This window comes from Xyrauchen texanus, chromosome 3 (assembly GCF_025860055.1).
Source record: "Xyrauchen texanus isolate HMW12.3.18 chromosome 3, RBS_HiC_50CHRs, whole genome shotgun sequence".
Classification (NCBI taxonomy): Eukaryota; Metazoa; Chordata; class Actinopteri; order Cypriniformes; family Catostomidae; genus Xyrauchen; species Xyrauchen texanus.
This window is the reverse complement of record NC_068278.1, coordinates 706475-733483: the sequence shown is the minus strand read 5'-3', so window position 1 is coordinate 733483 and position 27009 is coordinate 706475. Positions and strand designations below refer to the sequence as shown.

Sequence of the window (27009 nt, the reverse complement as noted above, 5' to 3'; positions counted from 1 at the left end):
GGCCTTCAAAAGTGCCACAATGAGCTCCTACTGGTGTGCGGGGAAAGGTGATGTCATTGAGAACTGGTGCCGCTGTGACCTGACTGCTCTTGGCAAAGATGGTCTGCCCAACTGCAGTCCACTTCGACGGCCCATGTAAGTTACCCTGACCCCACCACTTGGGGCCACAATGATGCTGTATCTAGAATTCTGCAAGCATCTCTCAACATTGTATTTAAATTCTTGTACATGCAATATTTGATTCATCGTGGCTCATGTTGGCCTTTAAAAGTATTCTGAGGCATCATAGGCACACTTCCAATGGTACGGAGAATCTTAGAGGACAGGGAGAGATTTTTATTTATTTATTTAATATTTTTTAATTGTTTTGCATTTCCTCACAAAAAGCTTTATGTTTCTTCGCAAAGTTTGAGCTCCTTCACAATACGTTTTGCATTCACTCGCAAAATGTTTTGCATTCCCCTTACGTTATTTTAGGTTCCCTCGCCTTTATCTATCCTTTTCAGAATTTACTACCATAGTAATGAATTAACCTTCGTTTAGCTGTGGTGTTTGTTGTAAATCCAGAACCACACAATTTATCATAGTTTGACTAGAGTAACCATATTTTAATCATGATATTCATAGAGAAACCATCAGAAACAATCAGGGACTGAAGATGTTCCAAGAAACGAAAACTGAAAATGAACAAAATAGTTTGCAGAGCGTAACTGAAAATGGGAACAAAGACCAATTCAATTGTTCCAGAGTGATAACTTAATCAGAATACATCCACTTGCATTGTTTAAAGGAGGATGATTGAAATGATCTTCTTAATCTTAAATTCTGTTTTGATGAAGACAGAAACTGAGGGTGAGCTATTCCTTGAATATTGTTAACCGGTTAATAACTGGTTAATTTCATTCCGCTAACTTTTATTTTTTTCCTGAAACAAAAAAGTTGAAATGGTTTATTACAGTACATTTTTGGATTTTTGGATGGCCAAAAAAATAAGGCTGACCATGATAAGCATGTGCTTTGATTCTGTAGAAAACTGCTTCATCACACATTTACTTGCCTTAGCAGATCTGTCATTAAAACAAATAATAAAAAAAATAAATAAATAAAAAAAAAAAATAAAATATATATATATATATATATATATATATATATATATATATATATATATATATATATTATTATTACATGTTTAAAATAAGATCACTTGGCCTGCATAAGATGAAGTTTAATCCAGACACTCCCAAACATTGTGTGCATGCATGCAGGAGAGAGACATTTTGGCTATTTATTGGTTTTAGATGGCCAGATGTATTTTTTTTATATTTTTGGGAATATCATTTATTTTAAGAATACATTTATTGAAAGAATGTTATTTTATACAGGCTACTGTAGACTTTGCTTGATTTGATTTCTATGCTGATAAATTCCCCTCATTGGGGGGGCGGGGATATTGCTTTTTATCACTTTGAGGCAGGAGGCAATCCATCTTGGATGGCTTGAGGGTGAGTAAATTATCAGTAACTATAATAAAACTAACCTTTTTTTTTTTTGGTACAATAATGTTTTATTTTATAAACATAGTTTTGGTTTTGCTGTATTATTTCTATGGTTTTACCATAAAAATCATCGTTAAATTATGTTTGGTTACAGTTTTACTACAAATATCATAATTCAACCATGGTCACTGTATAAAAATCATGTTTAATTTTCCATAAGGTATGGATAAAGTTATTGCTAGGGAATGAAAAACTTTTTGTGAAGGATTGCGAAACTCTTTCAGAAAATAAATAAATTTCCTGTCCTGGCAAAGTTACTTATTATGGTTAGAAGGTTGCCTTAGAAGGCCTATGCAGACAGTGAGTATGATCACTAAGTTTTGGAGCAGATTCAGTGTCTTCAGATGAAATATACATATGTATACAAATGATACTGATGACTGTTGTTGTCTATGAAGATTTATCAAGGTTATTGCAAAATGTTACATGAAATTCAGACATTCGTGTCTTTATTTTCAAGCAACATTGGCTTTATTCCAAAATGTAGTGAGCTAACTTGCTGTCTACTCTCTACACTGGCAGCAAACTTCCAAGGCAGCATCCTAATTGAAATGGAACAATAACAGAACCAGATCAGTTCCATTAATAAGGAGCTGTTCACACAGAACATGTTCTTGCATTCAGAAACATCTGAGCAACATTTTTCAATGTGAAAAACTACTGTGGCAGCGGGGGCGTGGTCAAGCGCCCGTCCGGTAGAGAAAAGCGGTAAGGGCGCTTACACCTGAGCTAAATTATGTCTAACAACTGTCTCTAATTTCAGTGAGCACGGGGAGAGCGGCATAAAAGGGCAGCGAGTGGGCCTCCAGGGGAGGAAGATGACAGACTAACCCAGTGCGCTGTTATTGTGTTGTGTGTGTAAAGTTATAGTGTAAAGAGCAACGTGAATTAAAAAGCTTACCTTGTGGGGAAGACGTGTTTCCTGTCGTCCTTCATGTGAAGAGTGCTACACTGGTGCCGAAACCCGGGAATTTAAAGGAAACAACATTTCCAAGCATGGAAAGTGGTCGCCCCATAGAGTCCTCCCAGCTGGCAGAAGTCCTCCAGTCCCTCGCGACGCTGCATCAAGGCCACCAGCAATCCCTGCTTGAGCTCCGGCAGGACCAAGATCGCCGATTTTTCGAAATCATGCGGGCTCAGGCAGAGGACCGGCTCACCATCCGGAGCCTCCTCAGCCAGGAGGCCGCGTCGGCCACAACCGCGACCCCGGACACCCGCGCTACGCTGCCCCCCCCATGCTTCAGAAGATGGGGGCAGCAGATGATCCTGAGGCCTTCCTCGATTTGTTCGAGCGCTCAGCAGAAATCTGGGGCTGGCCCCTCGAACAGTGGGCAGCCCGCCTGATTCCCCTCCTGTCCGGGGAAGCTCAACTTGCGGCACAGCAGCTGCCGGCGATGAACCTCCTGGCCTACGCCGATCTGAAGAGGTCTATTCTGCAGCGGGTCGGTCGGAGCCCAGAAGAGAATCGCCAGCTCTTCCAGGGCATGAAATTAGAAATGTCCGATCACCCGTTCGCGTTCGCTCAACGGCTCCGGGACGCCTGTCTGAGGTGGCTGCTCACGGGGGACCGCGACGTCGAGGGAGTAATCGACCAGGTGGTACCGGAACAGTTCGTTCAACGGCTGCCTCGGTAGACGATGGGGTGGGTCCAGTGCCATCGCCCGGCGGAGGACCACTTGGCGGCGATCCCGAGGGCGGACGAGCCTTCTTCTCTCTCTCTTTACCCTTCCCTTGTGTCTGCCCCTGCCCTCTCCCCTCCCCTATGTTCTCTCCCTCTGTTCTCTCCCCAGGGCCCGCTCCTGCCCCGCGCAGGCGTGGAGGGTTCCAGAGACCAACTTCCCGGCCTTGGGAGAATGTACCCTCCCATTCCCCGTCATTCAGCCGCTCTCCTCCTCAGGTGGGGGCGCCCGCCAGCACAAGTGCGGCCGCAACGCCTGGGCCAGCCTGTTGGAGGTGCGGAGACCCGGACCACTTCCGGGATCAGTGTCCGCTGATGGAGGTGGGGACGGTGGTGCGGGTCTCCGACGTCCCGCAGTCTGCCCCCTCTCGGGCTGGAGCATACCGGATTCCGGTAAGGATCGGGGGGTATTTACCAAGCTTTGCTGGATACCGGCTGCAATCAGACCACCATCCACCAACACTTGGTTCAACCCGGGGCTTTGGGTTTAGCTAAACTGGTGAGGGTGAGGTGTGTGCATGGGGATGTTCACGAGTATCCCATGGTGACTTTGGCGATTAAATTCAGGGGAAGAAACCATAGTGTGGAGGCAGTGGTTAGGTCCCGCCTCACCCATCCGCTAATCTTGGGTACTGATTGGCCGAATTTTAAAGATATTTTAGAGGGTATTTGTGCGGATGGGTCCTGCATAAAGAGGTGTGCGGTGTGCGATGCTTTGGCAGGGGAGGTGGAGCCGGGGCCGTCCTCGGCTGCTCGGAATGACGAGGGAAGGGGCGAGGTGGCCACCCCTCCTCTCAGGGAATTCCCTGAGGGGGGCTTCCCTCTAGAGCAGTCGCGGGACGAAACCCTTAAACATGCTCTTGACCAAATGAGAGTAATTGATGGTCAACAGCTCCGGCCGGGCATCGCCATTGCATACCCATATTTTGCCATGATTAGAGTTCGGTTATATAGAGTGATGCAGGACGCTCAAACAAAGGAGGAAGTGACACAATTATTGATCCCACGGAGCCACCGGGAAATGGTTTTCCAGGCGGCTCACTATAATCCTATGGCCGGTCACCTAGGGGAACGGAAAACACTTCTCCGTCTAATAGCCCGTTTCTATTGGTCGGGCATTGGCGGTGACGTCCGCAGGTGGTGTGCGGCGTGCCGTGAATGTCAGCTGGTAAACCCACCGGCCACCCCAAAAGTGCCATTGCGCCCTCTACCATTAATTGAGGTCCCCTTCGAAAGAATTGGGATGGACCTCGTCGGGCCATTAGAACGGTCAGCACGCGGACATCGCTTCGTGTTAGTCCTAGTGGATTACGCAACGCGATATCCGGAAGCAGTGCCTCTGAGCAACATCTCTGCATGTAGTGTTGCAGGGGCACTCTTCAAGATAATCTCCTGGGTGGGGATTCCGAAAGAAATCCTCACCTATCAAGGCACGACTTTTATGTCACGGACACTTCGCAAACTTTACGAGCTCTTGGGCATTAAATTGATTCGCACTAGCGTTTACCATCCGCAGACTGATGGCCTAGTGGAACGGTTTAATAAAACGCTCAAGAACATGATTCGTAAATTCGTACACGATGACGCTAGAAATTGGGATAAGTGGCTAGACCCCCTTTTGTTTGCAGTACGAGAGGTCCCACAAGCCTCCACAGGGTTCTCCCCGTTTGAGCTGCTGTACGGGCAACGCCCACACGGTGTCCTTGATGTCATCCGCGAAGCTTGGGAGGAGGGACCTTCTAATAGCAAAAATGAAATTCAGTTCGTTCTCGATCTTAGAGCAAAACTCCACACACTGGGGCGACTAAAACAGGAGAATTTGCTCCAAGCTCAAGAACGCCAATGCCGGCTGTATGACAGGGGTGCTCGGCTACGGGAATTTGCACCGGGAGATAAGGTACTCGTATTACTCCCAACATCGAGCTCTAAATTACTCGCCAAGTGGCAAGGACCCTTTGAGGTCACACGACGAGTGGGGGATCTCGATTATGAAGTTAAACGTACCGATAGAGGGGGTGCACGCAAAATTTATCACCTCAACCTCCTGAAATTGTGGAGGGAGGAGGCAGCCTCTGTGACGTTGGCCACGGTAGTTCCGGAGAGGGCGGAGCTCGGACCGGAGGTAAACAAAAACTGTAATCTTAACACTCCGGTTGCTTGTGGAGACCACCTCTCACCGCGTCAACTCACAGAGGTTTCCGAATTACAAAAGGAATTTGCGGATGTGTTTTCCCCTCTACCGGGTCGTACAAACATCATACAGCACCACATCGAGACCGAGCCGGGCGCGGTGGTACGTTGCCGCCCCTATCGCTTACCCGAACATAAGAAGAAAATAGTACGGGATGAATTAGATGCGATGCTTGATATGGGCGTAATAGAGGAATCCCACAGTGATTAGTCCAGCCCGGTTGTTCTTGTTCCCAAGAGTGATGGGTCTGTTCGATTCTGTGTGGATTACAGAAAAGTCAACGCGGTGTCTAAATTTGATGCGTACCCAATGCCCCGTGTTGATGAACTGCTCGATCGGTTAGGTACTGCTCGATTTTATTCGACCTTGGATTTAACAAAGGGTTATTGGCAGATCCCCTTGACACCAATGTCCCGTGAGAAAACAGCCTTCACTACGCCGTTTGGATTACACCAATTTGTGACACTTCCTTTCGGTTTCAGCGTGTTATGGATCGGATCCTCAGACCTCACACCGCGTACGCCGCTGCCTATTTAGATGATATAATCATTTATATTAATGACTGGCAGCGGCACATGCAACATCTGAGGGCCATCCTGAGATCGCTGCGGGCGGGGCTCACATCAAATCCTAAGAAGTGCGCAATTGGGCGTGTGGAGGTATGGTATCTGGGGTTCCACTTGGGTCATGGCCAGGTGCATCCCCAAATTGACAAAACCGCGGCGATTGCGACTTGCCCTAGACCCAAGACCAAAAAGGGGGTGAGGCAGTTCCTGGGGCTGGCTGGCTATTATAGGAGGTTTGTGCCTAATTATTCGGATGTCACCAGCCCGCTGACTGACCTCACTAAAAAGGGGGCTCCAGATCCGGTCCAATGGTCGGAGCAATTCCAACAGGCGTTTTTGCAGATTAAAGCCGCACTTTGTGGGGGGCCGCTTCTTCATGCACCTGACTTCTCTCGCCCTTTTGTATTGCAGACGGACGCTTCAGACAGAGGGCTGGGGGCCGTACTCTCGCAGGTGGTGGAGGGGAGGCGCCGGTGCTGTACATTAGCCGGAAGCTCTCCTTAAGGGAGACTAAGTACAGCACCGTGGAGAAGGAGTGTTTGGCCATCAAGTGGGCGGTCCTCACCCTCCGTTACTACCTGCTGGGGCGGGCCTTCACCCTCTGCTCGGATCACGCCCCACTGCAGTGGCTCCATAGCATGAAAGATACTAACGCCCGGATCACCCGTTGGTATCTAGCTCTCCAGCCCTTTAAATTCAAGGTGGTCCACAGACCGGGGGTGCAGATGGCTGTCGCCGAATTCCTCTCCAGAAATGGTGGGGGGAGTGGTAGGCAGGCCGGATGACGCCCCGGCCTGAGTTGGGCGGTGGGGGTATGTGGCAGCGGGGGCATTGTCAAGCGCCCGTCCGGGAGAGAAAAGCAGTAAGGGCGCTTACACCCTGAGCTAAATTATGTCTAACACCTGTCTCTAATTTCAGTGAGCACGGGGAGAGCCGCATAAAAGGGCAGCGAGTGGGCCTCCAGGGGAGAAAGATGACAGACTAACCCAGTGCGCTGTTATTGTGTTGTGTGTGTGTGTAAAGTTATAGTGTAAAGAGCAACGTGAATTAAAAAGCTTACCTTGTAGGGAAGACGTGTTTCCTGTCGTCCTTCATGTGAAGAGTCCTACAACTACTAAAACTACATTTAATTTGACACTGTGTCCTAAATGTGTAGCATTTATGGTGCTAGACTATGAAAATCAGAAAGATACTGTGCAAAGTGAGATGCTCCAGTTGCGTTCATCTGACGCTTTTGCACATAGACCAACAATTAAGCCGGGTTCACACTACAATTTTGCATCTGAGACAAATTTCGAGATCGTAAAAAAAAAAAGTATCTTATCATAGTGCAAAATCAGCAGTTAATCTGGAAGATTAGGACCAAAGTTTTGGCCAGAATGTGTATTGTACACTCAATGTTGCACAGTGTGCCATGGCTTTTACCCAAGATCTTGCATCATACAATCTTATATCATATATCCAATCTGACAAGCAACTGTCATAAAGGACATTGTACAGTGTTCACCCAGCTTTACAAAATTGTGCAGATGGGACGCAAGAATACATCCATCAAAACAACCCCTAAGTCTACCTTGAACAGATTGACAAACTAAATTGCAAAATGGCTTGCTGTGGACCATAGACCATTGATAGGCTTATGTCCAACAATTTGGAAATAAACAAATAATATATTGAGTTCTAAAGCCACATTTTGTATTCACAAATCGTATCAATGCGTTACTAGTCATGAATGCCACAATGTTATGTTTTTTTTTTCATATATTCCAAATTATTATATTTATTATAATATTATATTATACTTATAACTATTTTAATTGTTATAATTTCAATAATTTTTTATTTGGGGGGCCTTTCTCAGGAAATATTTATATACAATTAATTGTGTTAATTAACAGCCTTCACTTCAGGGGTCTGCCTGTAATGCCTTCAAATGCTGCTTATGTAGGCAGCACACTAGGATTTGGAACAGAGCCATTCTGTCGAACCCTAGTAACATACATGACAGAGTGGAACATGGTGTTTCGTTATCTTCACAGGTTGAGACTAGCTCCCCACCTGGAACCATCTAGCACAATGGTGGCACTGGAATGGATCGACGTGGAACCCCTAATTGGCTACAAGGTTTCAGATTACATTATTCAGCATAAGCGTGTGGAGGACCCTTCGGAAGCAGAAATCTACACAGGTAAGCACAAGTTTTACAGGTTTGTACAGATTGTTGCAGAGCAGGGCAAACTTTTTAAATACAGTTTTAAATAAAATCTGTGCCAAAACAACTTTATATGATGTTTTCGGTGCCAAATTAGTGGGAACTTCATCTCGTTGTATTTAAGTGGGTAGTGCATATAATGTTCTGGCATCATTTAAGACTGTTTTTTTTTCTCTTCTACACAGCCTTGACTGTTGCACATAGACTAGATATTTTTAATTTTCACTACTTTGTCTTTGGTCTAATGGACCATCTCCAGTCTTATGAGATGGTTCCATTCACTTAGATGTGAATGTACTATTATTACGTCTGTGATCAATTTGGAAATCTAATTTCCCAGTGCTAGGAAACTACAGTTCCATCAGAGCTCTACAGTGACATTGTCCTTGTAGCCCTCAGGCAGAGTCTGTAATACATAACTGATAGTCTTGTTGATCTTGTCAAATCTCGTTAAGCTCCTATGGCGCATCTATTTCAGGGTCACAGGACCAGAGGCAGATATGTTTGAGGAAAAAGGAGACGGTTACTAACAGCTTCTGTAATTTACATTTACATTTACATTTATTCATTTGGCACTCTTTTATCCAAAGCGACTTACAAAAGAGGAAAAACATCAGCGAATCATCTTAGGGAGAAAATGGTACAAAAAGTGCCATATTACAAAGTTTCACTATCATCAGAATGGTATACAAAACAGATTTAAGTGCAACAAGAAATGTAATTTTCTTTTTTTTTTTTTTTTTTTTTTTTGTGACCGGTTAAGTGCTTTTGGAAAAGATGTGTTTTTAGCCGTTTTTTGAAGATAGAGAGTGAGTTAGCTTCCCGGATTGAGTTGGGAAGGTCATTCCACCAATGTGGTATGATGAAACTGAAAGTCCGGGAAAGTGTTTTGGTGCCACTTTGTTTTGGTACGACAAGGCGACGTTCCTTAGCCGACCGCAGGCTTCTGGTGGGAACGTAGCTCTGCATAAATGTTTTTAGGTATGCTGGAGCAGACCCAGTGACTGTTTTGTATGCCAGCATCAGGGCCTTGAATTTAATACGTGCATGAACCGGCAGCCAGTGGAGAGAGACAAAAAGTGGTGTAAGATGTGGTCTCTTAGGTTCATTAAAGACCAGACGTGCTGCTGCATTCTGGATCATTTGGAGAGGTCTAATAGCACATGCAGGAAGGCCTGCAATGAGAGCATTACAGTAGTCCAGTCTAGTTATGACAAGGGACTGAACAAGCAGTTGTGTGGCATGTACAGAGAGGAAGGGTCTTATCTTCCTGATATTGTAGAGTGTAAATCTACATGATCTTGCAGTTTTTGAAATGTGGTCTGTGAAATTTAGCTCATCATCAATGGTTACCCCTAGATTTCTGACCGTTTTAGAAGGTGAAACTGTAGTTAGACCCAGCTGCACGGTGATGTTGTGTTCAACAGCAGGGTTGGCTGGAAAGACAAGGAGTTCGGTCTTGGCTGGGTTGAGGTGGTGTTCCTTCATCCAGGCTGAGATGTCTGCCAGACAGGCAGCGATTCGAGCGGTCACTGTGGTGTCGTTGGGCTGGAAAGACAAGTAGAGTTGCGTGTCATCAGTGTAGCAGTGGTAAGAGAAACCATGTGACTGGATGATGGGTCCCAGTGATGTTGTGTATATGGAGAAGAGAAGTGGCCCAAGCACTGATCCCTGAGGTACCCCAGTAAGTAACTGGTGTGGCTTGGATACTTCCCCTCTCCAGGCTACCTCAAAGGACCTTTCTGAGAGATAAGAGTTGAACCAGTCAAGCACAGTTCCAGTGATGCCCAGTTAAGAGAGGGTGGACAGTAGGATCTGATGGTTGACTGTGTCAAAGGCAGCAGAAAGGTCCAGCAGAATCAGAACGGATGATCTGGATTCAGCTTTCACCTGTTTCAGCGACTCAATGACAGACAGCAGGGCAGTCTCGGTGGAGTGTCCACTTTTGAAGCCTGACTGATTGTCATCCAGCAGCTTGTTCTGTGAGAGATTGGCGGAGATCTGATTGAAACTACCCTTTCAAGTGTTTTTGGGATGAGAGAGATTGGTCTGTAGTGTTCTATCTGTGTGGGTTTAAGTGCAGGTTTTTTCAGCAGTGGGGTTACTCGAGCCTGCTTAAATGTAGTGGGAAAAGTGCCTGCAAGAAGGGATGTGTTAATTATGTGTGTAAGTGCCGGTAGGATGGACGGAGAGATGGCCTGGAGAAGGTGTGACGGAATGGGGTCAAGGGAACAGGTTGTGGGGTGGTTGGAGAGGAGGAGTTTAGAGACCTCAGTGTCAGTTAAAGGAGAGAACATAGGGAAAGAAGGGTGGCATACAGGAGCCAGGTGTTTGACAGGGTGTGGTGCAGTGAATGTATTGCTGATGGCTGTAACCTTATCAGTACAAATGTGGCGAATACATCTGCTGTCAGTGATGTGTCAGGTGGTGGAGGGGGAGGGCAGAGAAGTGTGTTAAATGTTCTAAACAAGCTACGAGTGTCTGTGGTGCTGTTGATCTTGGTCTGGTAATATGAAGTTTTTGCAGTTTTAACGTTATTTGAAAAAGTTGCAAGCAGAAGCTGATATTTACCTAGATCAGCTGGATCTTTAGATTTCCGCCATCTCCTCTCAGCTGCCCTGAGATCAGTCCGATGTTCACGAAGGACGTCAGACAGCCAGGGGCTGGGTGGTGTAGTCCGTGCTGGTCTAGAGGAGAGAGGACAGATGTTGTCTAAACAGGTTGTTAAAGTAGAGCTAAGTGTGTCTGAGTGTGTTCCAAGTCAAATGAGGCCAGAAGAGTATTCAGTTCAATGGCCTGGGGTTTGTCTTGGTGTATGTTGAAATCGCCAAGAACCACAAGTGGCCTGCCATCCTCTGGCAAGGAGGACAGCAGGACATCCAATTCCTCAAGAAAGCTTGTCAGCTGACTTGGGGGGCGATAGATGACAACAACATGTAATTTTGTGGGTTGCATTGTAGTAATGGCATGGAATTCAAAAGATGTATTGTTACATAGTGAAGCCTGTGGTGAAAAAGTCCAGTTATTATGAATGAGCAAACCTGTTCCCCCACCCCTACCAGTATGTCGAGGGGTGTGGGAGAAGGAGAAGTTGTTGGAGAGAGCAGCAGGTGTTGCTGTATCCTCAGGACGTATCCATGTCTCCGTCAGTGACAGGATGCTGAGGGTGGACTGTGTGGTGAAAGCTGGGATGAAGGCAGCTTTGTTCACAGCAGACTGGCAGTTCCAGAGTCCAACTGAGAACGAGAGTGAAGCAGGTGTTGAAGTGCAAAGCGGCCGTAGGTTGTGTGGGTTGCGTTTTGACTTGCATCTGTATCTTGTGAACGGTCTACAATAGATAACAGGGATGTGCTTGAAGGCATGTGTTATTAATGAACTAGACATGTTAGTATGTATGTATGTATAGGTAAAAATAATAAAGAGATAGAATAGAAAAATACTTAAGTTCTTTGGTGAGTGGAGCCTTGTCAGTGTCCTTGCTCGGTGGACTCGCACAGGTAGACTCGCTGGTCTTTACCCGAGTAGGTCTTCACACGAGTAGGGCTATACACGAGGGCCACCACTTCCACTGCCGCTTCTGCATCAGCATTAAGTCCAATAAATAACCACTTTTACGAGCCGTTCAGTGAAAAAAAGCAGCCACGCCTTAATGCTCCTTAGCACAACAAAGCTAGTCACGTGGTCACCCGAAACCGAAACTCAGGGTTGTGCGGGAACAAACGCAAATTCTGTACAGCGCAAATAAATTATGCTGCACTTTAGCAATAAATAATACTCTAAAACAAGTGAAGCACTGTTTGCAGACATTAAAACGACGATAGTTTTACACACACACAGGATGACCAACCCGAATTCTAAGCTAATCTAGCAACGAATCCTACGTGACAAGTTTAAACAAATCTAGCAATTAATATTATGTGACAAGTCTAACAATTCTATCAGCGAATACTATGGGACAAGTCAACACAAATATAGCGCACACACACCAAACACACGTCTAAGCGACCCGCATTCAAGACAGTAAACAAACAGCACCTGATCTAGCAATGAATACCACTATAACAACGTTAAAAACAATGAAATAAACACACTTACATACAACTGCAGACTCCTGTAGATAGATCGCTTCTCCTTGGCACGTCTAATTGGCAGTCATAACTAGTGAGACAGACCTTGGGTAAGAAGAATCTAATAACGTAAGACAGACGAAATGTAGACTTTTTACAGACCAGGTTTAGTCCTTCAGTCCACCACACCTTTCCATCTAGCAAGGTGCTAAAGATTTAAACCTAGACATTAAGACACCTCTTGGCTGGGATGTTCTGGTACAATGGGAGCAGAGGATGTGTCATCTTTTAGAATTATCGACAAGCCCCAAAAAATTATATCCGAACAGATATCGAGTAAATTATGGGATCAGAAATCTAGTGGAACACAATTATGGTTACAGGATTGGTTGCAAGTTGACAAAACCAAACAAATCCAACCTAGTTTGACCCCCACCCCCATCATAATATTTCATAACCTTGTTGATGTTCTACTGCAGTCCATTATGCACTGCTGTCTAATTGTTGACTGCTAGTCAATGTCATATGAGATCAATCAAATCGATGAAGGCATGATTCAAGTGTCAGAAACTAAGTGGGAACCTCGTGAATTATTACAGCAAGCAGTTCAGGTTAACCCTTGTGTAGTCTTAACATTCTGTATACTCCCCTTTTCCTAAGGGTAAAAAATGACCCACCTTCACCAAACATTTACATTTACGCATTTGGCAGACGCTTTTATTCAAAGCGACTTACAGAGCCCTTATTACAGGGACAATCCCCAAACTGGAGTTAAGTGCCTTGCTCAAAGACACAATGGTAGACCTGTTCCTGCTCTGGTATGCCCTGACGGGAGCTCCACTCAGTACAGACACGCTGGCACACAGCTGGTTCCGGGGGCTGCGCAAATACGGGTTTCCCCCAGTGAGCCTACTTGCACAGGTTCTGTGCAAGGTCAGGGAGGACGAGGAACATGTCACCCTCGTGGTGGTGTATTGGCTCACCCAGACTTGTTTCTCGGACCTCACACTCCGAATATGAAAGAATTACAAATTTGTCACAAAATGAGTTTTATTGTACAGAAAATGTAGTGTAGACTTTGAATATATATGTAAATGGCTTCCTTTTACATTGTAGAAAATGTGGTTATACCATGTCTGGTTGAATAGAAGTGTCTAACAATCATCTAACAAGTAAAAGGAACAATGAATTTTAAACTAAGTGAAGATGTATAGTATTGGAATTTTGTTTTTATGCCTTGTACGATAGCATGAAACACTCCTATTCTCAAAGGAAAAGTGTTTTAATTTGAATGTTGCTTTATGGCAGATAGAAGGATTGTTTCAGTAGGGACACAAGCCAAGACCTGCGCTGCATTTGGCACTCGCATTCTCCCCTCTCAGCTGATTTAACTTTCAATTATTCCTATTTGAATTAGGGCCAGCCACTTACATTTTTTTCCAAAGCATTCATACAAGGCCGGTAATTGTGAAACACGCATAATATATACTGACGTAATGCACTTTTGTCATATATGCGTTGGAATTTTAATACAATGTAATTGCTCAGAGGCTGCTGTTTCATAGCTCAGGAGACTTATAGGAGTTAATGTTATGTTTCCGTTAAAGTATAGACTTCTTTAAAGTCTCAAACATTCCTCTTTAAATTCCTTAGGAACAAATAAAAATAGACACAATTGAATCAATTATTGATGCACAGTACGCTGAAATCAAGGGAAAGCATCTCTATTGAAAATACTTAACCAGTACATTTGAAATCAACTTAATACAATATGTTTGAGATGAGAACATAGTTATATTGTGTAAAGTCCACGTGATAGTCAACACAGTCATCAAAATGTGATATGATCACATTGCTTTGAAATGTTCAAATGGATTTAGGCTTCTAACGGATGGTGTTCAATCAATGTGATTTTTAATGCTTATTCAATTAACTTATTTAAAACAATCTAATGAAACGCAATTTTTAACATTTGGTCTCAACTTAAATTCTTTGTGTACAATCCATCTATGTGACTTGTTATTGTTTAATGTTATGTTATGTTGGCATTGAGAATAGTTTCTGTCATATTTAATGTTTTTGAAGGTTACCATTTTGGAGAAGAGTGGAGCTAATGGTAAGGTCGAGGTTATGTACTTCACTACTGAAAACTCTCTGTGTGTGTGTGTGTGTGTGTGAGCGTGTATTTATCACTTTGTGGGGACCAAATGTCCCCATAAGGATAGTAAAACCCGAAATTTTTGACCTTGTGGGGACATTTTGTCGGTCCCCATGAGGAAAACAGCTTATAAATCATACTAAATTATGTTTTTTGAAAATGTAAAAATGCAGAATGTTTTCTGTGAGGGTTAGGTTTAGGGGTAGTGTTAGGTTTAGGGGATAGAATATAAAGTTTGTTCAGTATAAAAACCATTATGTCTATGGAAAGTCCCCATAAAACATGGAAACACAACGTGTGTGTGTGTGTGTGTGTGTGTGTGTGTGTGTGTGTGTGTGTGTGTTGCTTTTCTCATAAAGCAAATACTTGGAGATCATTAGTATAATAACTGATTGGAGATCTGTAAAAACTCAGCATTACCACACTTGTTATTCAGTACAAATAAATATTCCATGATATACTTAGTATATGAGTATATCATTTGAAGAGAACTGTTGGGAGTTTATGTTGACATCGTTGACTTTTTGAGATCTCAGGCTTTGGCATTTTGTCAAATCTGAGCACAGTTAGAGATTGCTTTGAGATCACTTCTGAAACTTTAATGGAGACAATTGTGACATTACTGGAGTACCCTTCTCAGGAGAAAACATCTGAAATTTTTGCTTTTTGTTTAATCTTTTTCTAGTAGAAACAACTGAGTAAGGAGATCTAATTTGTGATTAATTTAAACAATTAGTCTTTGGCTTCAGTACTGCCTGACATTAAATAATTATTTCCCATATGTGCTACAAATTTAAGTGGTTATCACTTAGATGTTGATGTGTGTTTTTAGTTTGTATTTATATATTTATTTATTTATTTGGTGGAAAGGGTACAATGGGTTTAAAGGCACTTTTGATAATTTTTCTCCCAAAACATTATATATCAACAAAAAATACTACAGCACTTTCCTAAACACCTGTTTGTTGGGACAGCATGGACAGCAAAAATTTCCAGATCTATGAGGCCATTGTCTAAAGGTTCATTATCAAGTAAATATATCTAATATTTTAGAACTTAAAAAGTTGTTGCAATGTACAGCCCTTTCCCAAATGGCTGAGTGCAGACTTTGGTGATGTAAGCGAGTGCAGACCGATGTGGCGCTTGTCAGCAAGTCCATGAGGGTGCATGAGTGGTAAAAGTGTGCATTTGGGAAAGACTTCAAGACTTCATTTAATACATTGTTTTTATAGACATGTAGTTTTACAAATTATTATTTGAAAAATTCATGGCATTGATAGATGGGATAAAGGAATAACTCACTTTTGAAAATTTATTTTTATTAAATAATTTCAAGCAACACCCTGACAATAAAGCATTAGATAATTTTATGAAGAACCTCTTAAAAACAAAGCACACATATAACTACAGCAAAAAAAAAAAAAAAAAAAAAAACATGGTTTTAAGTCTTTAAAAAACAAATAAACATGATTCAGACACATTGATGGTTACAGGTGCTTAGAACACTGTAAAATGTATTTAAAAAACATACCGCCATATAATTGCAATTTATTTTATAAAATACACACAGCCACACTTCTGCAGGTATAAATATCACTGTTAGACCGATTGTTGCTAAATTATATCAATAAATATAAGCTTACATGCTTACAAGCTGCAGCCATGTGCATTAAATTATTCTCTCCTGTCTTGATATTTTAGAGATTCAAAATAATTATAAAATCCTCTTTGATACAACAATAGCAAATGTTTAATGTTATGTTACTTACTTTTATGAACGTAAAACTTCCCCAAGAAAAACTATTCAATAAACTGAATAGGACTAATTCCATATCTCTGGAAAATTAAATCAAAAAAAACTTTTGAACCAGTTCAAACCAGTTCAAAAATGCCCCCTTGTTGCTGGGGCTAAACAGCCCTTGTATATTGAAAATAATAATAAGTGACTATTTTGAATAAGCATTGTCTTAATGTTACAAAAAAACAAACAATTATTTTGCTCTCTCAAAAGTATTTGCATAATTTTAAATATTTAGCCATATAACTATTGCCTCTATATCTAAACTATATTACTATAAATCACAGTAATGTTTTTTTTTTTAAATTAATTTTAAACAAAACCTTTCATTATTATTTATTTTTACACAAATTATGTTGCTCCAATATTCAATTAATATTGCTTTGTGACCAGAAAAAAATAGTTCCCCTTCTGTCGCTCTCTCCACGTTGTGTCGGAGAAGCGACACTAGGGGTCTCTCTTGAGCACCGAATATACCTCTGATCTATGAAAAAAGGCCAATGAAGTTGCAGCCGATGGTTATGCATGATGTTAGCGTGAGATCACACCAGTTCCAGTATTTCTCTGACGCTCTGTATGCTGCTGGATTGATGCCGCATTACAATGCAATTGCCCCTGGGCACTTCGACAGTGCAGAAACCCAAACTCTAAGAGAGTTGTTTAAAATAGTGATTTTCTCTAAAAGAGCAATACACAGCGGCGTTGAACGTCCTTTTCAGGACGCGTCTTTTTAAAGACATGTTTCCGCCTCTGTGTAGTTTCTGGATGCGGTTTATTTCTCCCCGCCTCCGACGGTGATAAAAGCTGCCTGGCATACCTGGGCTGCGATTACACGCAGGCAGCATTTTTATGAATGGTCTATGTATGTCAGGGCGAGAACATAGCCATGACAGCATTGCGGTCGTAGGCTTTCTTTTGTCATGAGAGAAAGCCACTTCAGCCACCCCCCCCCGTGCCTCGCTTCCTTCCTACAGGATTGGGGCAGGCGCCACGGGCAATGAAGGCGATTTGGGGACCATGACGGGCTGTGTTCACCGGGTAAATCCCCGCGAACCACCCTCCTCCCCAGCATGCTTGCTGGCTTCCGTCCGAGCTCGGGATGAGCGATTTCTCTCCAATGGGTTATATTCTCAGTGCGAGAACATGGCTGAGGCAGCATTGCTGTCGCGGATTCTTTTGTCATGAGAGAAAGCCACTTCAGCCGCCCCCCTGCACCTCGCCTCTTTCCTACGGGATTGAGGCAGGCGCCGCGGGCGATGGAGGCGATTTGGGGAAAATGACGAGCTGTGTTCGCCGGGTAAATTTCCGCGAACCCCCTGCCTCCCCGGCACGCTTGCTTGCTCCCATCTGAGCTCGGGATGAATGCGGCCCGCTTTGCGGCCGGCTTTCTGGTCCCTTGAGCTCCCGGAATTGGATGACGATAATCACCGCTGCATCGGAGAGCGTTACAGCGACTTATGATGTCGATGGCTCGTCTGCACCGCCACCTTCGGATCTGCGCCCCCAGTCTGAGCCTGATGCACAGAGGTCCGATATGCTTCCCTGGGTACTGCGAGCGTGAGGTTGGACCGGAAAATCCCGTCCCCCTCCCCCTCACGGCTATTTGATTGGTTCCACGGGCATGTGCGCCGCTCACAGCCGCCAGTCTTTCTTCCCGGACGTGCATGACGAGCTGAGCAAGCCAGGCTTCCTCGCTCCTCCGCTCTCACTACCCTCGGCGGTAGAGCGGTCCCAGACCACTCTCACCCTGCACGCCATGGCCCCCTCCTGCAAGTCCACCGGGCCAAGGCACTCCAAAATTTGCACTTGCAAATTTGGCATATCAATTGCCTAGAGTTTTTGACTGTTTTCTTTGCCCTGCGACAGTTTCTCCTGTTAATTCGAGACAAACATGTCCTAATCAGGTCAGACGGCACCACTGCGGCACTACATAAATTGGCAAGTTGGCGTACGCTCCCGCCACATGTCACGACTCGCCCGTCGTCTCCTCCTTTGGAGCCAGCAGCGACTCAGGTCCTGCTTGCCTCCCGAGTATGTCTCTGGTATGGCCGGACAGAGGCTCCCCTCAGGGCAGACGCGCTGGCACACAGCTGGCACATGGGGCTGCGCAAGTACGCATTTCCCCCAGTGAGCCTTCTTGCACAGGTGCTGTGCAAGGTCAGGGAGTATGAGGATCAAATCACACTAGTGGCTCCATACTGGCCCACCCGGGCGTGGTTCTCGGACCTCGTACTCCTCGCGACAGCCCCTCCCTGGCGAATTCCCCTGAGGAAGGACCTTCTTTCTCAGGGGCAGGGCACACTCTGGCATCCGCATCCAGACCTCTGGAAACTCCACGTATGGTCCCTGGACGGAACGCGGAAGATCTAGCTGGCCTACCACCTACTGTCGTAGACACGATCAACCAAGCCAGAGCCCCTTCCACCAGGCAGCTTTATGCCCTGAAGTGGCGCTTGTTCGCAAAGTTAGGTCAGAGCTCCTATTCCTGCAGGAGATTTTGGAGGGGAGGCTGTCCCCGTCCACCTTGAAGGTGTATGTTGCTGCTATCGCGGCCCAACACGATGCAGTAGACGGCAAGTCCCTGGGTAAGCACGACTTAATCATCAGGTTCTTAAGAGGCGCCCGGAGGTTAAATCCCTCCCGGCCAAGCCTGTTCCCCTCCTGGTACCTCTCGGTAGTCCTCACGGGCCTCCAGAGACCTCCCTTCGAGCCGCTAGAATCAGTTGGACTCAGGGCCCTCTCGCTTAAGACTGCCCTGCTGATCGAGCTCGCCTCCATCAAGAGGGTCGGGGACCTGCAAGGGTTCTCTGTCAGCGACACTTGCCTGGAGTTCGGTCCGGCAGACACTCATGTGATCCTAAGACCATGACCAGGCTATGTGCCCAAGGTTCCTACCACTCCCTTTAGAGACCAGGTAGTGAACCTGCAAGCACTGCCCTGGGAGGAGTCAGACCCAGCCCCATTGTTGCTGTGTCTGGTACGTGCTTTGCGTACCTATCTGGACTGCACGCAGAGCTTTAGACACTCTGAGCAGCTCTTTGTATGCCTTGGGGGACAGCGGAAAGGAAACGCTGTCTCCAAACAGAGGCTTTCCCACTGGGTAGTAGATACCATTTCATTGGCTTATCACACTCAGGCCGTGCCCCCCCCTTGCGGGGACGAGCTCACTCGACAAGGAGTGTTGTGTCTTCGTGGGCACTGGCCAGGGGTACCTCCCTGGCAGACATTTGTAGAGCAGCGGATTGGGCAACACCCAGCACCTTTACTAACTCTGTAACACGCTGATGGGCTGGCCGGGTGAATCACTTGCATATAGCGCACTTTCCCTCGGTTGAGGTAAAACTGTGTGTATTTGTTCCCAGGAGATTCCACTCAACTCGAATCCCTGGTCGATTCCTCCCACTTGGCAAGGAACTTGCCGACCCAATCCACTGCGGGTACTCAAATCTACCCTGTACTGGAATAGGTGCTCCACAGGGTGAGGACTCCTATGCGGACTCCCCCTGTGTGTATTTTCCGTGATACGGTCCCCTTATGAGCGGACCAACATTTTACTTAGGCAGTTAGCAACTCCCCCTTGCTGAGGCTGGATCTACCACCGCGCCTCTTCCACGTGTCACCTAAAAACACATTTGATGTATTCACCACCTTACCTCCCCAGCTGGGTAGGGGTGGTCTCCGCAGGGTCTTTTCCCCCTGAAAGAATAGGAAATTGGGTAAGACCCCCATCCCTCAGTGCGTGTAAGGGCCCCAGCTGTCTATTGCTCTATGCAAGAAACATAGAGAGAAAAGAGGCCCAGCCAGGCTTGGCCCGTTCCCAGGTTGGCAAGCGTCGCCTTGTTCCCCTGTCAGGATAACCAAAAGGATTCCGACGACTTTGGTGGGGCATTAGGGAAGGGTACGTGCAGTCTAATACAGCTGGTCGTCTGGCACGTAAAAAACACCTGCCCGCTCCTGTGTCAGACCACGTACACGGCTCAGCGCATGGCGTAATTTAAATTGGACCCCTAGTGTCGCTTCTCCGACACAACGTGGAGAGAGCGACAGAAGGGGAACGTCTAGGTTACGAATGTAACCTCCGTTCCCCGATGGAGGGAACGAGATGTTGTGTCCTTCCCGGCCACACCGCCGAGCCGCTGTAGTGGCCGGACCATTTCCGGCTCCTCAGAAAAATCCTGAATGAACTCTAGTATTTGCCTCGCATTTGTACCCATATGTCCAGGGGCGGGGTATGCAAATACTAGCTGCCAACTTCTCATTGGCCTTTTTTCATAGATCAGAGGTATATTCGGTGCTCAAGAGAGACCCCTAGTGTCGCTTCTCCAACACAACATCTCATTCCCTCCATCCGGGTATGGAGGTTACATTCGTAACCTAGACGTTTTCCATAAGGTGTGCTTTTAGCCCTGATGTATCTATTATTGTATTTATTTATTTTTGCTTTTATTTAATTTTTTCATTTTGTGTTTCTGCCTACCAAATTTCACATCTGCGGTCAAATGCTTTAAAACAGCTGTTAAAAGGTTTTTGAATGCATGCATACATGACGGACAAGAATAGCATTTAGCGTTTGTAAAACATACAGAATGAATACTGACATATGACATATGCACTAGTCTCATATACACTAGGTATTGCTTTGCTTTGCATCGGGACTTCACAGTTGCAAGACCACATGTGTTGTTCTAAATTCTTAATTCTAAAACAGATAGTTCTGGTCCTTGATTCCGATTGGTTGAGCCGCGTTCAAAGCCATTGTAAATTACTCAACAAACATACCCCTGTGAGCGCATTACATCAGTATTACTGCGCAACTGCCGTTTGTGATTCCGTAAAACAATTCAGTATTATTGCGCCAAAGAAATTGTTCCAAAATGACAGATTTTGTTGTACATTTTTACATAAAGGGTGGTGTAAGCATGGATGAGTGATGGAAAGATATGGACAGGACAGAGAAAGACGAAAACAAAGCAGACACTCTGAAAGGCTATTGATTTTAAAACAATAACCAAAATTTACCTAAACCAGGCTTTCTGTCTGTTTTATGCCACTGTGAAAAACGGGAAAGCTGAACCCTACAGTTTCAGCAGTTATGTCAGCCTACGTGCGGGGCTTAACTGATACATAAATGATCCACCGATCAGCCGATCCTGGTGTCTGTTGAAAGATCCCGAGTTTATCTTAGCAACACCATTTTTGTTGGAGTAGTGAAAAATCTTCGCAGAGAATGACGTGACAAAACATCCCACCATCCTGCGTTAACATAGGCAGACTTTAAGAAAATCAAGCAGTCTGCAACACTGAATCCAAATACACCTGAGGGTCTTGTCAACAAATTCTGGTTTGATGGTACAGCTGCATATGGGATGCAGAGCTAAAGAGGGCAACTGCCAACTGAAGCCTGAACCTTTTATCATCCGCCAGGATGAGAATGGTTAGAAGAATGTAACAATGTTATTCAACAGATGCAGAAAAAAACTACAAAGATGCCAGCGATAGAAACAAAGAAAGCCTAAGGGGATTTATGTTTGAGCAGTCAGTGAATCCTCTATGTCCTTTCACCTCATTGGAGAAATACCTCTCGTTGCTGCTGGCCAATCCACCAGCTTTTTATCTCCATACAAAGTGGACAAACTACTCCAAAGCTGTATGGTTAGTTAAACTTCAGTTAACTTTTTTATTTGTTGCATTTTGTGCACACCTTTCAGTAGTCATGCTGTCATTTGCCAGCAATATTTTTTGTTACAGTGTAGCTTGGATACTCCACACTGTAACAAGAAAAAAAAGATATTGCTGTCAAGTGACAACAGCTACAATGCAACAGGTTACAAGGCAACATTTTTCTTTCTCCTAATGTTAGGTACACTAGAGAGCCTATGGGGGTGAACTTCCTTGGTTCTATGTTGCCACGAATTTGTAAAGCAGCTGGCACTGAAACAATCTACACCAACCACTGCCTGCGAAGCATGACTGTACAAAAACGTTCTGATGCTAGCCTAGAGGTGAGAGAAATCATGTTAGTGACGGGGCATAAATGTGAATCTTCCCAGCAATCTTTCTGGTGCCCAAACTACGAGGAGAGATGATGCTGGAGCAATAACCTTGCCTATTGGACTGCACAATTAGAGTGCTAACTTTTTTGATCAATGCTTAAGCAATTGCACAATTAATGGCGATTTCAAGATAAATGTTATTTATAAAATGGATAGTTTCCGGTCCTTGATTCTGATTGGTTGAGCCGTGTTCTTCACTGTCTTTGTTGCTGCGTGTGTTGCTTGGCATCCTCTTTGGAACTACATTGCTTGGCAGAGGAATAACTGTGCTATATCATTATATATTTTTTTGCTGGTGTTTATTTTATGAATAAAATAAATATAGAAATACATATTTTTATGGAGTAACCCTTGTATAAAAGCAATAAGCCCAGTGAAGCCGTGTTTTACAGTGAATTAAGAACAGCTAAGGGGGTTTTAGGCACTCTGCTCAGCGTTGTGCTTAACAACGCCCCTTAGCTGTTCTAAAGTCACTGTAAAACATGGCTTCACAGGGCTTATTGCTTTATTTGGGCGAGCTATTGCTCCTGCTTAACTGACAGCTTTGAAGAAAAAGTGTGCATCTTTCAAATTTGCTAATTAACAACGAAAAAGGGTGCCAGAGTGTGAATATCTCCCACTGTTCATCTCCACGGAAACAATAGAAGTCTGGAAGATGTAAGGCGAGGGAAAAGAGAATGTAAGTGTGTGTAAGAGTTGAACAGGAGAGAGAGAGAGAGAGAGAGAGAGAGAGAGAGAGAGAGAGAGAGAGAGAGAGAGAGAGAGAGAGAGAGAGAGAGAGAGAGAGAGAGAGACAGAGACAGGGACAGGGACAGGGACAGGGAACCGGCTGCCACATGCCAATGAAGTAATATTTCTCTGCTGTCAGACGGTGCACAGTAGGACATTTGATCCTTTATTCTTCATCTCCATTTCATCCTCTCATCACAGCAGGTGGCTTACTGGGAATCCGTCACCGTCTGACACCTTTTTCTCCTCCCATCCAGTCATCCAGGGTCAGACATTCGCTCCGTCTCGGAGGGCTATCCTTTTGTTTACATAACAATTTCGCCATTGCCTTTGAGAGGAGCCCAAACCCCAAGTTCTGATGCTTGTGGATAAGCCCGTTTTGAAGGTAGATACAATTAAAAGGAGATAAAAGGGTGTCTTGAGGATGAGTGCTGGTAAATATTTGGAGAGCCTCAGCTGACTCGCTTTGTTTGCTTTATTAAGAATGACCTCATTGCTAAAAATGGCTCCTGCTTCCCCTGGCATCACGAATGGGGCCATCAGCAGATTGGAGTACAGGCAGGAAGCCAAGTGTAGCTCCTTTATTCACTACACACACAGACACACAGACACACACACACATACACTTTCGCACGTACACACTCCCAGAAAAGCAAGTGGTAATAAAAAGGTGAGGCTAAACACGCATCAATGCATTTTCGTTGGATTTATTGATAAGTAAGAAGGCATTCATGCAGATACTTAACTTATACAATGAACGCTTGAGCACTTGAGCAAGTATAATTATGTTTAAAACACATACACATACAAATATCAACTGCAGACACACCCACAGATCCAATCATCTCAGTGCATGTACTGATGTTGAAATTATTATAATTTTTCTTTAATCTATTTAGTTTATTATGTTAAATAGCAAGCAGAGGCAGGATCTAGACCCCTGGGTTTACGTCACATTTGGTCTGCTTCAATTGGATGTCAAATTAAGTCACTGCGTTTATAACTTTAGGTAAGGAAGACTGGTGCCAAAATATTATGCCAGCAGATCATGTGATAGCTATTAACTCATGTGGCATATGACAAGTTCCAAAAAGTGCAAGGTTTTTAAACGGCAAAGCCAGTCAGACCCGTTTTATGCAGCATAACAACATGGAATTTTCACTTCTGTAATGTGGATATGTAATGTTCCAGAGTTTAGCTCAAAGCTTACAAGCTGGACCTCATAATGTATCATGCATAGTATTGTCTCCACTGGGCTTTCTTTTGGTAATTAAACCTTAAACTCTGCTAAATATTTGGCTGCTGCTGCCATTTTTTTTACACCCATATTTAAAAGTTACCTACACATAGTGTATTCAAGTGGACTAATTGCTAAATATTTGTCAAATTTTGTAGAAGAATTAATTATTTCAAAATGAAACATGATTAATCGCAGATTTTGAAAGTGCAGAAATTTTACTCTTTATATGCTTCTTTTCCTGTTAAAATGCATTTATTTCCTTTTAGAAAAGATAACAAAATGTAAAAATAAAAGTGTATTAACATTTTCCAAATAAAGCTTTCCACAATATAATGACAGAAATGCACTAAAATAGCACTGATGCAAATAACATGAAATGTTTCACAAAGTCTAATTGGGAGTTTGACTATTTGAAATAACTAGTCCCCAAAGGATGCGTATTCATTGCAATGCACATTACATCTTTTAAACCTTCATCCACAATATTAATCGACCAGCAGGTCGTGGCACTTTGGCTATGGAATTCACATTATTCACATCAGGGCGTTAAGTGGCGCTTTAAACTGCACATGAAAAGCACTGAAGACAGTGGCCGTGTCCGGATTGGCATACTACCCATACTACTCTTACTGATTCTGACATATCTATGTCTAAAACAAATCGCAAGAGTATCAGTATGCCATTCCAAAGTATTCAGAGCAGAAGGTAGCAAGTTTTCTTCCAGGATTACCTTGTAAGTGGCTTGATTCATGCGTCTTTTACAAAGATGAATCTGCCTTGATTCCAGCCTTGCTGAAGCACCCCCAGATCATCACCAATACTGAGCTGCTTGAATTTTTGCACCAGGAGTGGCATAAAGTCACCCAACAGCAATGTGAGACGGGTAGAGAGCAAGCCAAGATGCATAAAATCTGTGATTAAAAATTAGGTTTATCCCACCAAATATTGATTTCTTTATAAGTTAAAACATTAGTATTTTGTTGTTTAAAAATTAATATGAACTTGTTTTCTTTGCATTATTAGAGATCTGAAAACACTGCATCAATTTTGTTTTTTTGACCATTGTCATTTTGTTTGAAATGTCAGTTTTTTCTTTTGGCAATTTCAAGCATTGCATAGCCTATATTCCTCAAAACAATGATTGACTTACAAGTTTCTATGGAAAGCTGTTTCTTTTTGGCCATTTTTGACCTAATATTGACCTTAAGACATGCCAGTCTATTGCATACTGTGGCAACTCAGAAACAAAAACAAAGACAATGTTAAGCATCATTTAAAGAACCAAATAGCCAGAGGTGGGGGACTTGAGTTACATGACTTGACTTGAACTGAATGACTCGACAATGACTTGAATGTTTTTTTATTATTATTATTTTCAGTAACTTATTATAAACAGTAATGAAATGTGTTTAAAACATATTGCAAAAATTTAAGCTCGCCAGCACCATTGATCTGGATCTGCGCTGCTCTCACAATGCGCCAAAATGACATACAATTGTCAAGTTCCCAAAATAATCTCCATTGTATATAAAGATTTCGAATAGAACTGCGTGAATAAAAAAAGGGTGAAAATATGCAACGCAAAAACATCTGATACAACCACCACAACCTTGAATTTCATCAGACATTTAAAAAAACCACAAGGAAAGGTAAGTAAATCATTTCATTATCCAGAAAGATTAATATGTAAAATTACTGTTCAAATGTTTGAGGGTTGTCAGTAAATTAAAATGATTCACGATTAATCTCATGTTTTGTACAAGTTTGAAATGACCCGACATTGCCTCTAAATGTGTGTGTGCCTTTTCTAAACATTCTCAACAGTCAACAATATACCATAACATTTGTTGGTAATATAAAAACATAAGAGGCTAATTTGCAGTCACAACACTTTATTTAAAACGTGAAAAGTAGTATAAAATATACAGAATGACTCGTGACGAAATTCAAGTGCTATCATAGTGATTATGAATTCTGAAGACTTTAACTAAACCCCTTGAATGCAATACCTTTATGACTATTTTATATAACTGTATCACTGAAGGGAACTGACTGTCTTCAGAAAAGTTTCGATGGCATTTTCTTTTCATCTTACCACCGTATAATGCAGGGGTCGGGAGCATTTTTTGGAAAAAGCCATACCACTAACGAATAATTCACTATTTTAAAAAAAAGACTTTCAATCAAATAAAATGTTTATATTGCCCATAGACTACTCAAAAATGAACAAATATGCAAACATTAAAAGGTAACATGTTGCAATATGGAATTGAGTAGCCTACATGTTTTGTGCGGGTCTCCATAAAATACATTTTACAATTGTTCATGAAAAATGTAACTTCGCTTTTGGGCTGAGTGATATGTAAAAAATACTTCAATGATAATCGCATATAAAATATCGTGATATCCGATTATATGGTGAATATTTTTGCTTGAATGATTTTGCTTTAAAAATTTTCATTATTTATTGAAACTTAAACAAAAGACATTTCTAAATTCAAACTGCACTTTGAATGAAACGAAAAAGCAATTAAAATAATGAAATTATAAAAGAATCTTATATATAACCACCTCCCTATATACAAACATTTACTGTCTCCAACGGCCCCATTTGCCATCAGGCAAGCATCAGTCAACAACACAAGGTGAAAAATTACTAACAGCATACATATTAAGAACTAAAGATAATTATAATAATCAGATAATATATAACCCTAATCAATTCCCTTGTGTTCCCACAAAATGCTGCCAAATGTGTGTT

The 27009-nt window shown here is 43.3% G+C and overlaps 1 protein-coding gene across 1 annotated transcript in view; it reads left to right on the top strand.

The window, feature by feature from the left end:
- Positions 1-27009, top strand: part of LOC127633152 (astrotactin-2-like) — an 875437-nt gene that overhangs the window by 751443 nt on the left and 96985 nt on the right. The window contains exons 18-19 of the mRNA XM_052112037.1: positions 2-135; positions 8031-8179. Of these exons, the coding sequence (XP_051967997.1) occupies positions 2-135; positions 8031-8179 (283 nt within the window). The remainder of the gene's footprint in view (position 1; positions 136-8030; positions 8180-27009) is intronic.